This window comes from Anolis sagrei, chromosome Y (genome assembly GCF_037176765.1).
Source record: "Anolis sagrei isolate rAnoSag1 chromosome Y, rAnoSag1.mat, whole genome shotgun sequence".
Classification (NCBI taxonomy): domain Eukaryota; kingdom Metazoa; phylum Chordata; class Lepidosauria; order Squamata; family Dactyloidae; genus Anolis; species Anolis sagrei.
In genome coordinates this window covers 5,742,992-5,758,091 of record NC_090035.1, presented here as the reverse complement: position 1 = coordinate 5,758,091, position 15,100 = coordinate 5,742,992, and the positions used below count along the sequence as shown (strand labels likewise).

The 15,100-nt window shown below is 45.8% G+C and overlaps 1 protein-coding gene across 2 annotated transcripts in view; it reads right to left on the bottom strand.

Annotated features, from left to right (window-relative positions):
* LOC132782177 (ras-associating and dilute domain-containing protein) overlaps positions 1 to 15,100 on the bottom strand; it is a 152,203-nt gene that overhangs the window by 41,774 nt on the left and 95,329 nt on the right. For both annotated transcript variants that reach the window (XM_060786901.2, XM_060786903.2), the window contains one exon: positions 1,402 to 1,639. In XM_060786901.2, the coding sequence (XP_060642884.2) occupies positions 1,402 to 1,639 (238 nt within the window). The remainder of the gene's footprint in view (positions 1 to 1,401; positions 1,640 to 15,100) is intronic.

Below are 15,100 nucleotides of genomic sequence, written 5' to 3'. Positions count from 1 at the left end.
AGATACTAGTCAAAAACAGGAGATACTTCAAACTGAGGTCCAAAACACCTAGAAGACCAAAGTTTGGGAGATACTAGTCAAAAACAGGAGATACTGTGAACCGAGGTCCAAAACACCTGGAAGACCAAAGTTTGGGAGATACTAGTCAAAAACAGGAGATACTGTGAACCGAGGTCCAAAACACCTGGAACACCAAAGTTTGGGAGATACTAGTCAAAAACAGGAGATACTGTGAACTGAGGTCCAAAACACTTAGAAGACCAAAGTTGGGGAGATACTAGTCAAAAACAGGAGATACTTCAAACTGAGGTCCAAAACACCTAGAAGACCAAAGTTTGGGAGATACTAGTCAAAAACAGGAGATACTGTGAACTGAGGTCCAAAACACTTAGAAGACCAAAGTTGGGGAGATACTAGTCAAAAACAGGAGATACTTCAAACTGAGGTCCAAAACACCTAGAAGACCAAAGTTTGGGAGATACTAGTCAAAAACAGGAGACACTGTGAACCGAGGTCCAAAACACCTGGAAGACCAAAGTTTGGGAGATACTAGTCAAAAACAGGAGATACTGTGAACTGAGGTCCAAAACACCTGGAAGACCAAAGTTTGGGAGATACTAGTCAAAAACAGGAGATACTGTGAACTGAGGTCCAAAACACCTAGAAGACCAAAGTTTGGGAGATACTAGTCAAAAACAGGAGATACTGTGAACTGAGGTCCAAAACACCTGGAAGACCAAAGTTTGGGAGATACTAGTCAAAAACAGGAGATACTGTGAACCGAGGTCTAAAACACCTGGAAGACCAAAGTTTGGAAGATACTAGTCAAAAACAGGAGATACTGTGAACTGAGGTTCAAAACACCTGGAAGACCAAAGTTTGGGAGATACTAGTCAAAAACAGGAGGTACTGTGAGCCGAGGTCCAAAACACCTGGAAGACCAAAGTTTGGGAGATACTAGTCAAAAACAGGAGATTCTGTGAACTGAGGTCCAAAACACCTGGAAGACCAAAGTTTGGGAGATACTAGTCAAAATCAGGAGATACTGTGAACCGAGGTCCAAAACACCTGGAGGACCAAGGTTTGGGAGATACTAGTCAAAAACAGGAGATACTGTGAACTGAGGTCCAAAACACCTGGAAGACCAAAGTTTGGGAGATACTAGTCAAAAACAGGAGATACTGTGAACTGAGGTCCAAAACACTTAGAAGACCAAAGTTGGGGAGATACTAGTCAAAAACAGGAGATACTGTGAACTGAGGTCCAAAACACCTAGAAGACCAAAGTTTGGGAGATACTAGTCAGCCTTGGGAACCTCAGGGTTTCAGGGATGGCCCAAAATCCACAAAGCCAACACAGAATGGAAGTCACTGGAAGTTTGGCTTGGGCTGAGAGACTCACCTTTCTCCATGAGCTGGTTGAAGAGCAAGGTGTTGGAGAAGAAGAACAGGTAGGCAAACATCTGAGAGGCAATCTCCAGGTGCACCTCATACTGGTGGAGGAGGTCCAAAGTGGCCTGGTAGATCAGCACCACTTTGCGGATTTCCTCCGGCAACGGAGGAGAAGACAGCCAGCCGTCTTGGACTTCGCTTTGGAAGGGGTTGCATTCCAACAAGGGCGGCAGGGACACATACAGAGACTGAGCATGGGGGGCAGGACAGAAAGAGAAAGCCACAGCACTCGGTTATTTCCAAGCACGTATGTGTCCCATCTGTATATTCAATAAGCATTGAAAATTGCATTAAAAGTATTAGAATAATAACAATTTCCCCTTTGATGCAACCCTCCCCCCTCCCCCCAATCATATTGCTTTCCAAAGCTACGAAGGTTATCTGGATAGTAAGGTTACAAAGCATGTAGATTTGGTAGGGAAATTTTGCAGGAGAAGTTGGTATCACTGCTATGTAGTGGGAAGCCAGCAGAAGCGTATGAGCAGTGCCAGTCAGTAGCTCATCGACTGGCGTTGTGGTGAAAGTTAGCGATGAGCATCCACATTCCGTTTCCCTCCAAGTGGGAAGTTTGTGCTGTAATTCGCTACCTAAATGCTAAGGGCATGGACAGGTTATCTGGAAAGTAAGGTTACAAGACACGTAGATCTGGTAGGGAAATTTTGCAGGAGAAGTTGGTATCACTGCTATGTAGTGGGAAGCCAGCAGACGTGAACGAGCAGTGCCAATCAGTAGCTCATCGACTAGCGTTGTGGTGAAAGTTAGAGATGAGCGTCCACATTCCGTTACCCTCCAAGTGGAAAGTTCGTGCTGTAATTCGTTACCTAAATGCTAAGGGCAAGAACACCGTTACCTAAATACTAAGGGCAAGATTCGTTCCCAAGGACTGGGGCACTTTCACTGTATTCTGCCATAAATATAGCTCTGGAAAGAGCTTTCCACAAAGTAGAGAAGGGGAGGCAGCAAAAAGAGACGAAACAAAGCAGGCAGCTTCCCAAACCTGAATCTCCTCCGCCTTCCCAGATCTAGCCAAAGGCTTTGGGCAAGAGGCAGAGTCATTGCACCCGTTATAGCTCTTTCTGCCGGTGGAAAGAGGTCTCCACCCTTCAGACACAAACACTCTTTCTTTCCACTGGCACACAGCAGGCTCTGTTTGAGATATAAATATATATGTTTCCTAAGACAGCAGGCGGAAATCTTTTTCTGCCAGGGACCCAAGGCTGACAAGGCTATACCTGGAGATTTTACAGAAAGGGATAGGTATTTGGTAAGAAGGAAGTTGATCACACTTTCCCAGTGTCCTGATCTGACCAGGATGGTCCTAATTAATCCTCCATCTTCCCACTTTACAATCTGTTTGCAAAATATCCAGATCTCTTTCATCTCTTTTTACTTTCTCCCTTTTTGTCCTCAAGCTTCCTTCAGTTGCTGCAAATTGCTTCCCCAACCTATGAATATTTGCATTACATTGGGCTCCTTGGTGGTGCAGCGAGTTAAACCACTGAGCTGCGGAACTTGCTGTCCAAAAAGTTGGCGGTTTGAATCCAGGGAGCAGAGTAAGCTCTCACTGTTATCCCAGCTCTTCCCCATCTAGCAGTTCAATAATAATCTGAGTAGATCAATAGGTACCGTTTCTGCAGGAAGGTAACGGCACTCCATGCAGTCATGCATATGGTCACATGACCTTGGAGGTGTCTATGGCATAGAAATGGAGATGATCACCAGCCCACCGAGTCAGACACAACTGGACTTAATGTCAGGGGACAACCTTTACCTTTTGTTGTTGTTGTTGTTGTTGTTATTACTAGCTTAGGTTCCCGGCATTGCCCGGGTTATTTGCCAGCCACATGACCTTGGACATGTCAACAGACAACGTCAGCTCTTAGGCTTAGAAATGGAGATGAGCACCAACCTCCAGAGTTGGACACGACTAGTCTTAATGTCAAGGGAAACCTTTACCTTCTTTTTATTGCACTACGCTGACCTCTGACTACTTGCATTCATTGTTTACGCTACGTACACCAACTCATCAATATTTGCATGCGGACCTTACATGATGCCAAACCACAAATATCTCCAAAGTGTTGCTGTTCCAAAAACGTAACGTCCCCAAGCTCTGGCCAAAACTGTTCATTGACATGAAACAAGTCCTCATTCTTGTGCCTGATTCACACACAACTTGGACACTAGTGTGGTGGAAGAATGAGCGGGCGAGCCGTTTCTCCTCAGCCAGGGACAATATGTCCCTTCTGCTGCCTTTTCTATTCTTAGTCTTTCAAAGTGCTCTTTCAGAATTGCACTGAAGCTGGCGGAGATCGTCCAGAAGAAGGACAAGAGGGATCCTCTCACCTCTGCAGGAGTCTACCGTGTACCATGCAGCTGTGGACAAGTCTACAGAGAGACCACCAAACGCAGCAGCATTGCCCAGACACGAATCAAGGAACATGGAAGGCACTGCAGACTAAGTCAACCAGAGAAGTCAGCCATAGCAGAGCACCTGATGAACCAACTTGGACACAGCGTATTATTTGAGAACACAGAAATGCTGGACCACTCTCACAACCACCACGTCAGGCTACACAGAGAAGCCATTGACATCCACAAACATGTGGACAATTTCAACAGAAAGGAAGAAACCATGAAAATGAACACAACCTGGATACCAGTATTAAAAAAAACTCAAAAATTACAACAGCAAAACAACAGAGAGTAAACAATCAGGCACATCAAATCACTCTCAACAAAAGATTCCCCCCAGGCACTGACAGGCAATCAAATGCTAATCAAGGTGGTCATTTGAAACATTCACACCTAGCTCCAGCAGACAAGAGTTCTTTGTCCCACCCTGGTCATTCCACAGATATATAAACCCATTTTTCCTACTTCCAACAGACCTCACTACCTCTGAGGATGCTTGCCATAGATGCAGGCGAAACGTCAGGAGAAAATGCCTCTAAAACATGGCCATATAGCCCGGAAAAGCCTACAACAACCCCGTTCAGAAGAATATTCTGGTATTGAAAGAAGTGGCCTATTGAAGGGACACAGAATCCCTTGCGTGAAGCTCTCTTCGTTCCCCCTCTTGAAATTGAAAACAAACATGAAGGAAGATATTGCTAATTTTTTTAACCTGGAGAAACATCTCTCTAAGACAATGTTTCTCAACCTGGGAGTCAGGACCCCTGGGAGGGTTCTGAAGGGGTTTCAGAAAAGTCGACAAAGACCATCAGAAAACACACATTTATTTGGCAAAGAAGGCTGAAGATCTCTCCGCCTGTCCTTCTCTTCCTTTTTGGAAACAGATGGCAAATCCTCCCACCAAAAACCCTCCTCCTGCAGTGATTGGTCAGCCTCTCAGCCAAGGGGAGGGCTGTTTCTGAGACTCCAAGTGGAGAGGCATACGGCGCATGGCAGCATGGTGCGCATGTGTGGGAGAGGGAGAGTGTGTGAGGCTGGAGAGAGGCTCCCACCAGTGAGTCCTTTCAAGGTATGGGAGTTCTGTGTGGGAAGTTTGGCTCAATTCTCTCATTGGTGGGGTTCAGAGTGCTCTTTGATTGTAGGTGAACTATAAATCCCAGCAACTACAACTCCCAAATGTCAAGGTCTATTTTCCCACCTGTCTTTACATTTGGGCAGATTGAGTATTCGTGACAAGTTTAATAATAGAATCTTAGAACCATAGAGTTGGAAGAGTCCATCCAGTCCAATCCCATTCTGACAAGAAGCAGGAAAATTGCATTCAAAGAACCCCTGATAGATGTCCATCTAGCCTCTGTTTAAAAGCTTCCAAAGAAGGAGCCTCCACCACACACCACAGAGAGTTGGTTTGTGCCAAGTTTGGTTCAATTCCATCGCTGGTGGAATTCAGAATATTCTTTGATTGTAGGTGAACTATAAATCCCAGCAAGTACAACTCCCAAATGTCAAGGTCTTTTTCCTCAAACTCCACCAGTGTTCACATTTCTCATTGGTGGGGTTCTCACCAACCCAGCAAGTACAACTCTCACCAAAAATCTCAGCAAGTACAACTCCCAAATGTCAAGGTCTATTTCCCCCAAACTCCACCAGTGTTCCCATTTGGGCATATTGAGTATTCATTATTATTATTATTATTATTATTAACTTTATTTGTACCCCGCTAGCATCTCCCGGAGGACTCGATGCTAAGTTTGGTCCAGATCCATCATTGTTTGAGTCCACAGTGATCTCTGGATGTAGGAGAACTACAACTCCAAAACTCAAGGTCAATGCCCACCAAACCCTTCCAGTATTTTCTGTTGGTCATGGGAGTTCTGTGTGCCAAGTTTGATTCAATTCCATCGCTGGTGGAGTTCAGAATGCTCTTTGATTGTAGGTGAACTATAAATCCCAACAAGTACAACTCCCAAATGTCAAGGTCTTTTTCTTCAAACTCCACCAGTGTTCACATTTGGGAACATTTAGTATCCATGCCAAGTTGGGTCCAGATCAATCGTTTTTTGAGTCCACAGTGATCTCTGGATGCAGGTGAACTACAACTCCAAAACTCACGGTCATTGCCCACCAAACCCTTCCAGTATTTTCTGTTAGGTGTGGGAGTTCTGTGTACCAAGTTTGATTCAATGAACTATAAATACCAGCAAGCACAACTTCCAAATATCAAGGTCTTTTCCCCCAAACTCTACCAGTATTCACATTTGGACATATTGAGTATCCGTGCCAAGTTGGGTCCAGATCAATCATTTTTTGAGTCCACAGTGATTTCTGGATGCAGGTGAACTACAACTCCAAAATTCAAGGTCATTGCCCACCAAACCCTTTGAGTATTTCTGCTGGTAATGGGAGTTCTGTGTGCCAAGTTTGATTCCATTCCATCACTGGTGGAGTTCAGAATGCTCTCTGATTGTAGGTAAACTATAAATCCCAGCAACTACATTAACAGAATCAATCCCCCTAACCTCACCAGTATTCAAATTTGGGTGTATGGGGTATTTGTGCCAAATTTGGTCCAGTGGATGAGAATACATCCTACATATCAGATATTTACATGACGATTCATGTTGTTGTTCATTCATTCAGTCATCTCTGACTCTTCGTGACCTCATGGACCAGCCCACGCCAGAGCTCCCTGTCGGCCGTCACCACCCCCAGCTCCTTCAAGGTCAGTCCAGTCACTTCAAGGATGCCATCCATCCATCTTGCCCTTGGTCAGCCCCTCTTCCTTTTACCTTCCACTTTCCCCAGCATAATTGTCTTCTGACGATTCATAGCAGTAGCAAAATGACAGTTCTGAAGTAGCAATGAAAATATTGTTATGGTTGGGGGTCACCACAACATGAGGAACTGTCTTAAGGGGTTGTGGTACTGTTCTAGGAACTCCTAGGTCTTCCAGCATGGCTCTAGGGTCAATATCTGCTGGACACTGACCACGGAATCACACTGGTGACACCTCAAAAGTATCTTTTCCAAGGCCTTGTTCATGTTATTCAGGTGGAGACATATTCCAGCCTCATGGGTGACTCAAATGACCTAGGGTCTGGAGAACAAGCCCTATGAGGAGTGGCTTAAGGAGCTGGGCATGTTTAGCCTGAAGAAGAGAATCATAGAATCATAGAATCATAGAATCAAAGAGTTGGAAGAGACCTCATGGGCCATCCAGTCCAACCCCCTGCCAAGAAGCAGGAATATTGCATTCAAATCACCCCTGACAAATGGCCATCCAGCCTCTGTTTAAAAGCTTCCAAAGAAGGAGCCTCCACCACACTCCGGGGCAGAGAGTTCCACTGCTGAACGGCTCTCACAGTCAGGAAGTTCTTCCTAATGTTCAGATGGAATCTCCTCTCTTGTAGTTTGAAGCCATTGTTCCATTGCGTCCTAGTCTCCAAGGAAGCAGAAAACAAGCTTGCTCCCTCCTCCCTGTGGCTTCCTCTCACATATTTATACATGGCTATCATATCTCCTCTCAGCCTTCTCTTCTTCAGGCTAAACATGCCCAGTTCCCTAAGCCGCTCCTCATAGGGCTTGTTCTCCAGACCCTTGATCATTTTAGTCGCCCTCCTCTGGACACATTCCAGCTTGTCAATATCTCTCTTGAATTGTGGCGCCCAGAATTGGACACAATATTCCAGGTGTGGTCTAACCAAAGCAGAATAGAGGGGTAGCATTACTTCCTTAGATCTAGACACTATGCTCCTATTGATGCAGGCCAAAATCCCATTGGCTTTTTTTGCCGCCACGTCACATTGTTGGCTCATGTTTAACTTGTTGTCCACGAGGACTCCAAGATCTTTTTCACACGTACTGCTCTCGAGCCAGGCGTCACCCATTCTGTATCTTTGCATTTCGTTTTTTCTGCCAAAGTGGAGTATCTTGCATTTGTCGCTGTTGAACTTCATTTTGTTAGTTTTGGCCCATCTCTCTAATCTGTCAAGATCGTTTTGAATTCTGCTCCTGTCCTCTGGACTATTGGCTATCCCTCCCAATTTGGTGTCGTCTGCAAACTTGATGATCATGCCTTCTAGCCCTTCATCTAAGTCATTAATAAAGATGTTGAACAGGACCGGGCCCAGGACGGAACCCTGCGGCACTCCACTTGTCACTTCTTTCCAAGATGAGGAGGAAGCATTAGTGAGCACTCTCTGTGTTCGTCCACTTAACCAATTACAGATCCACCTCACCGTAGTTTTGCCTAGCCCACATTGGACTAGTTTCCTTGCCAGAAGGTCATGGGGGACCTTGTCGAAGGCCTTACTGAAATCCAGACACACTCCATCCACGGCATTCCCCGCATCTACCCAGCTTGTAGCTCTATCGAAGAAAGAGATCAGATTAGTCTGGCATGACTTGTTTTTGATAAATCCATGTTGACTATTAGCGATGACTGCATTTGTTTCTAAGTGTTTGCAGACCACTTCCTTAACAATCTTTTCCAGAATCTTGCCCGGTATCGACGTGAGGCTGACCGGACGGTAGTTGTTTGGGTCGTCCTTTTTTCCCTTCTTGAAGATTGGGACCACATTGGCCCTCCTCCAATCTGCTGGAACTTCTCCCGTTCTCCAAGAACTCTCAAAGATGGTTGCCAATGGTTCCGAAATGACTTCCGCTAGTTCCTTCAATACTCTGGGGTGTAGTTGATCTGGCCCTGGGGACTTGAACTCATTAAGAGCGGCCAGGTATTCCTGGACGACTTCTTTCCCAATTTGGGGTTGGATGTCCTCCAAACCCTCATCCACTCCATCTTGCTGAGGTTGAAGACTCTCTTTTTGTGAGAAGACCGAGGCAAAGAAGGCATTAAGTAGTTCTGCCTTTTCCCTATCCCCTGTCAGCATTGCCCCATCTTCTCCTCGAAGAGGTCCTATCGCCTCCTTGTTTTTCCTTTTTCTACTGACATAAGAATAGAAGCCCTTTTTATTGTTTTTAATGTCCCTGGCAAGTCTGAGCTCGTTTTTTGCTTTAGCCTTGCGGACCTTTTCCCTACAGGTGTTGGCTATTTGTTTGAATTCTTCTTTGGTGATTTCTCCCTTTTTCCACTTCTTGTGCATGACTCTTTTGTGTCTTAGCACAGTTAGAAGTTCTTTGGACATCCATTCTGGCTTCTTTGCACTTGTCCTATTTTTTCTCTTTGTTGGCACAGTTTGCAATTGCGCCTTGAGTATTTCACTCTTGAGAAATTCCCATCCATCCGTAACTCCCTTGTCTTTTAGTATCTGTGTCCACGGAATGCTGCTCAGCGTTTCCTTCATTTTTTGGAAATCAGCTCTCCTAAAGTCCAAAATGCGGGTTTGACTTGTCTTAGTTTCGGCCTTCCTTTGTACCTCAAATTGCAGGAGCACATGGTCACTTGCCCCTAAGGATCCTACCACTTCGACCGCATCGATCAGGTCCTCCGCATTTGTTAGGATGAGATCAAGAGTAGCCAATCCCCTTGTTGCCTCTTCTACCTTCTGGACCATGAAATTGTCTGCAAGGCAAGTGAGGAATTTGTTGGACCTTGTACTCTTGGCCGAGTTTGTTTTCCAGCAAATATCGGGATAGTTGAAGTCGCCCATGACTACTACATCTCTTCTCTGTGCATGTTTGGTCAACTGTTGGCAGAAGACTTCATCAAGTTCTTCCTCCTGGCTTGGGGGTCTGTAGTAGACGCCTACAACGACATCTTTTTGAGTCCCAGTTCCCTTGATTCTTATCCAGATGATTTCAAGCTGGTTTCCCAGATTGCTGTCTTGAATCTCTTCTGTAGCATAAGAGTTTTTGACATATAAGGCTACTCCGCCTCCTCTCCCCTTTGTTCGGTCTCTGTGAAAGAGGTTATACCCCTCGATATCTACATTCCAGCGATAGGAGTCATCCCACCAGGTTTCAGTGATCCCTATGATATCATATTTGTGGTGTTGTGCTAAAAGTTGGAGTTCGTCTTGTTTATTTCCCATGCTCTGTGCATTAGTGTAAAGACATGTGAGCCCCTGAGATCTTCCCCTGAGCTGTTTAATTGGGATTATTGTGCTTTGGGTACTTGGTCCTTGTTGTGTTTGTGCAGCCCTCCGTTTAGCCTTCTGGCGATTCCCAGATATTGTGGGTAAAGTAGAGTTCGCAAGGCTGTTGTCCCCCTCCCCCGGTGGACCTAGTTTAAAGTGCGTCTAATGAGGTTTGCGAGTCTGTGAGCAAAAAGGTGTTTTCCTACTTGTGTGAGATGCACCCCATCCCTTGCCAGTAGGCCATCCTCCTGGAAAAGCAGGCCATGGTCGAGGAAGCCAAAGCGTTCCTCCTGACACCATTTTCTAAGCCAGTCATTGACCTGTACTATTTTTCTGGCTCTTGTGGGTCCGTGTCTTACAACAGGGAGGAGGGATGAAAAGACCACCTGTACATTACATTCTTTTAGCTTTGCTCCTAGAGCTCGAAAATCATTTGTGATCTTTTGAAACGTATGCCTTGCAGTGTCATTGGTTCCTACATGAATCAACATGAGGGGAGGACGGTGATAGGGCTTGAGGAGCCTGGTGAGCCTCTGAGTGATATGGTGTATTTTTGCCCCCGGTAGGCAGCATATTTCTCGAGCCATCCCATCTGGTCTGGAAATGACAGCTTCCGTTCCTCTAAGGAGGGAGTCGCCTACTACCAAGACCTGTTTACTTTCGGGAATGACAGGGCCCCTTTTGTGCATTGTAGTGTGTAGGTCTCCAGAAAAGTGATCCTGTTGGTGTGAATTGTGTAGGTGAAAAGTGTTGTCCTCCTCCTCGACATCCCCGGTGCATTCGTCAAGGACAATCCATTGAGATTCGTCCAAGAGCCTATGGTTCTCCTGTATGTGTTCCTGTTGCACCTGGTCTACGGTTGGGGATGGTACACCTGCATGATTGCGCAAGTGTGAATGTTGTGAAGTGTTGTCCCAGTCAGGGCTATCCCCTGCACACTGATCAAGGATGAGCCACTGATCAGTATCTAAGCCATTCTGGTCTTCCCCAATATTTTGTGTTTCTTGGTCAGGTGATAGTTGTGTGAGAATTTGGAATCTATTGTGTAACTGCAGCTGAGCGGAAGTATTCTGAGGAGGCTTCCGGGTCCTATGTGTCCTTCTAAGGGTGACATTTCTCCAAGCCTGAGGGTTGTCCACAACTGAGGTGCTGTTCTGTTGAGCCTCCCCGTAATGTTGGTGCGATATGGGCTGCGTGTCTAGGACAGTGTGGTGTGTGGTGTCTAAGAACAGCTCAAGTTCCTGAATGTCCTTAAGGGTGTTAATACGGTCCTCGAGTTGTCGAATCCTGTGTTCCATGCGAGTGATCTGTTTACATTTGGGGCAGATGTAATTGAGTAATTGTAGTGTGAAAAAGCTGAACATGCCACAGCTTGTGCATGAGACGGGAAGTTTTCGTGTTTGTTCCATCTAGAGGTTGCTAATGACCCCCTCTTGGTGTGTGTTTGATGTTGTTGTCTGTATGCAGGGGTGAAAGTATAGGTCACTGAGTGTACGATTTCGCGCGCCGTCAGGCGCGCGCGACACTGGTTTATATAGGATAACCAGGAAGCCCCTCCTCTCAAACAAAGGAGTCAATTTTTAAACTCAGGAAGCCCCTCCTCTCAAACAAAGGAGTCAATTTTTAAACTCAGGAAGCCCCTCCTCTCAAACAAAGGAGTCAGTTTTTAAACTCAGGAAGCCCCTCCTCTCAAACAAAGGAGTCAGTTTTTAAACTCAGGAAGCCCCTCCTCTCAAACAAAGGAGTCAGTTTTTAAACTCAGGAAGCCCCTCCTCTCAAACAAAGGAGTCAGTTTTTAAACTCAGGAAGCCCCTCCTCTCAAACAAAGGAGTCAGTTTTTAAACTCAGGAAGCCCCTCCTCTCAAACAAAGGAGTCAGTTTTTAAACTCAGGAAGCCCCTCCTCTCAAACAAAGAGGTTAAACAAAGCTTATCCTGAAGCAGAAGGAAACAAAATGGGTTCCTGCTTCCTCAACTTCTGTGGAAAGCCCAGTTGCCCCTTAGGTTCAGACACTGGTTTATATAGGATAACCAGGAAGCCCCTCCTCTCAAACAAAGGAGTCAATTTTTAAACTCAGGAAGCCCCTCCTCTCAAACAAAGGAGTCAATTTTTAAACTCAGGAAGCCCCTCCTCTCAAACAAAGGAGTCAATTTTTAAACTCAGGAAGCCCCTCCTCTCAAACAAAGGAGTCAATTTTTAAACTCAGGAAGCCCCTCCTCTCAAACAAAGAAGGCTGAGAGGAGATATGATAGCCATGTATAAATATGTGAGGGGAAGCCACAGGGAGGAGGAAGGAGCAAGCTTGTATTCTGCTTCCTTGGAGACTAGGGTGCAATGGAACAGTGGCTTCAAACTACAAGAAAGGAGATTCCATCTGAACATGAGGAAGAACTTCCTGACTGTGAGAGCCGTTCAGCAGTGGAACTCTCTGCCCCGGAGTGTGGTGGAGGCTCCTTCTTTGGAAGCTTTTAAACAGAGGCTGGATGGCCATCTGTCAGGGGTGCTTTGAATGCAATATTCCTGCTTCTTGGCAGAATGGGGTTGGACTGGATGGCCCAGGAGGCCTCTTCCAACTCTATGATTCTATGATTCTATGATGCCTTGTTCAAGGCTAGGAAAGGCTAGGATGAATGGGGTTCTAGTATGGGGTCAAGAGGACAAGTCGAGGTTTGAAAGGAAGCTCTTTGCCCCCTGGTCTTTCTTCATCACAACAAACTCCTTCCTTTTAAAAACAGCCTGGAAAACATGGGCAAATTCTGCACAGCCTTCTCCCAAAGTGACCCGAATTGTCTGTAAACAAAAACGCCTCCGGTTTCACCTGCATCGTGTTTCTCATGCTCATTTTTTAGGTCTCTTTGGCAACTGTTGTATGTAAGCAAGAGCAACAACAAACCAATGGCTTGTTTGCCACATTCCGGTGTGTGTGTGTGTCTGTGTGTGTGTGTGTCTGTGTGTGTGTGAATAGTCTGTGGGTTGCTAGGAATTTTCCTCCCTCTCTCTCCCTCTTCGCTGACAGCGTCGACGACAGCGCCTGCGACAGTTGCCAGGGCCACGCATGGCTGCCTTTGCTGCAGAACGGGATTGTGCAGAGCTGCAACGGCAGCGGCTACTTCTTGCAGAGGATGGCTTTTCCATGCATGGTGCAGCCATCTGTGCAACCAAGTTCAAGCCTGACGACACAGCCCATTTGTTGTCTTCAACCCCACCAAACTCTGACAAAAGTGGTGTAACCTATCTGGTCAGCAATATTCAAAATATCCCCTAAAAGGATCTAGTACAATCCTAGAGTGTGCCATTTCACACAAAGATACCACTCCAACTTGTCCAGTTCTCTGCAGATAGAAAGCACACAGCCTTGTTCCTGATGCACTAGCTTGCTACATGCAGGGAGTCAGGCAACATGAATTGAAGTGATCCCTCATCACAAGCACCTGTAGCCTGCTGCAATAAAGTACAGAATACCATTGTCTCTGCCACCTGAATATCAATCCTCTCTGTCACCAGGATATTATCATCTCTACCACCAGAATATCACCCTCTCTACTACTTACCTTGAAGGAGCTGGGGGTGGTGACGGCAGACAGGGAGCTCTGGTGTGGGCTGGTCCATGAGGTCACGAAGAGTCGGAGACGACTGAACGAATGAACAACAACACTACTTAAATATTGTCAACTCTGCTGTCAGAACATTGTCATCTCTGTCACCAGAATATAATAATCACAACAATCAGAATATCACCATCTCTTTCACCAGAATATTGTCATCTCTGCCACTAGAGAATCCTTTCTGCCACCGGGATAGAATCATCTCTGCCACCAGAATATCACCATCTTTACCACCAAAGTATCGCCATCTCTACTACCGGGCCCAATTTAAGGTGTTGGTGTTATCCTACAAAGCCCTAAACGGTTCCGGCCCAAAATACCTTGCAGACCGCATCTCAGCCTATGAGCCCACGAGGGCCTTGAGATCATCTGGGGAGGCCCTTCTCTCGGTCCCGCCTGCCTCACAGGCACGTCTGGCGGGGACGAGAGAGCGGGCCTTCTCGGTGGTGGCCCCCCGGCTGTGGAACACCCTCCCTGCTGAAGTTAGACAGGCGCCCTCTTTGATGGCCTTTCGTAGGGGCCTGAAAACATGGCTCTTCGAGCAGGCCTTTAACTGAGTGTATCTTGAACGACTCTGGAATGGACTAGGACTATGAATTTTGGCTATGACCCCAGGACTAGACGAAGCGGATTTTTAGTATAAGTATATGTGATGTCTGTATTGTCTGGTTTGTGTTGTCTTGACTTATTGTACACTGTTCTTTTTGTTGTTGTTCACCGCCCCGAGTCGCCCTCGGGCTGAGAGGGGCGGTCAATAAATGCAAATAATAAATAAATAAATAAATAAATAACAATATCATCCTCTCTACTACTAAAATATTGTCAACTCTGCTGCCACAACAGCATGATTTCTGACATTAGAATATCATAATCTCTGCCACCAGAATACAACAATTTCTTCCACCAAAAAATAATAATCTCTCCCGCCAGAAGAGCATCCTCTCTGCCACCAGAATATAAAAATCTCTGCTGCCAGAATATCGTCATCTCTGCCACCAGAGTATCACCATCTCTATTACCACAATATTGCAGTCTCTACTACTAAAATATCATCCTCTGCTGTCAGAATATAGCCATCTCTGCCACCAGAATATCACCATCTCTGCCAGCAGAATATCGCCATCTCTGCAACTAGAATATCACCATCTCTGCCACTGGAATATCACCATCTTTGCTGCCAGAATATTGTCACATCTGCCACCAGAATATCACTATCTCTGCTGCCAGAATATTGCCATCTCTGAAACCAGAATATCGCCATCTCTGTGACTAGAATATCACCATCTCTGCCACCAGAATATTTCCATCTCTGCCACTGGAATATCACCATCTCTGCCACTGGAATATTGCCATGTGTACCACCAGAATATCACTATCTCTGCTGCTAGAATATCGCCATCTCTGCAACTAGAATATCACCATCTCTGCCACCAGAATATCATCATCTCTGCCACCAGAATATTGCCATCTCTGCCACCAGAATATCACCATCTCTGCCACCAGAATATCACCATCTCTGCAACAAGAATATCACCATCTCTGCCACCAGAATATCACCATCTCTGCAACAAGAATATCACCATCTCTGCCACCAG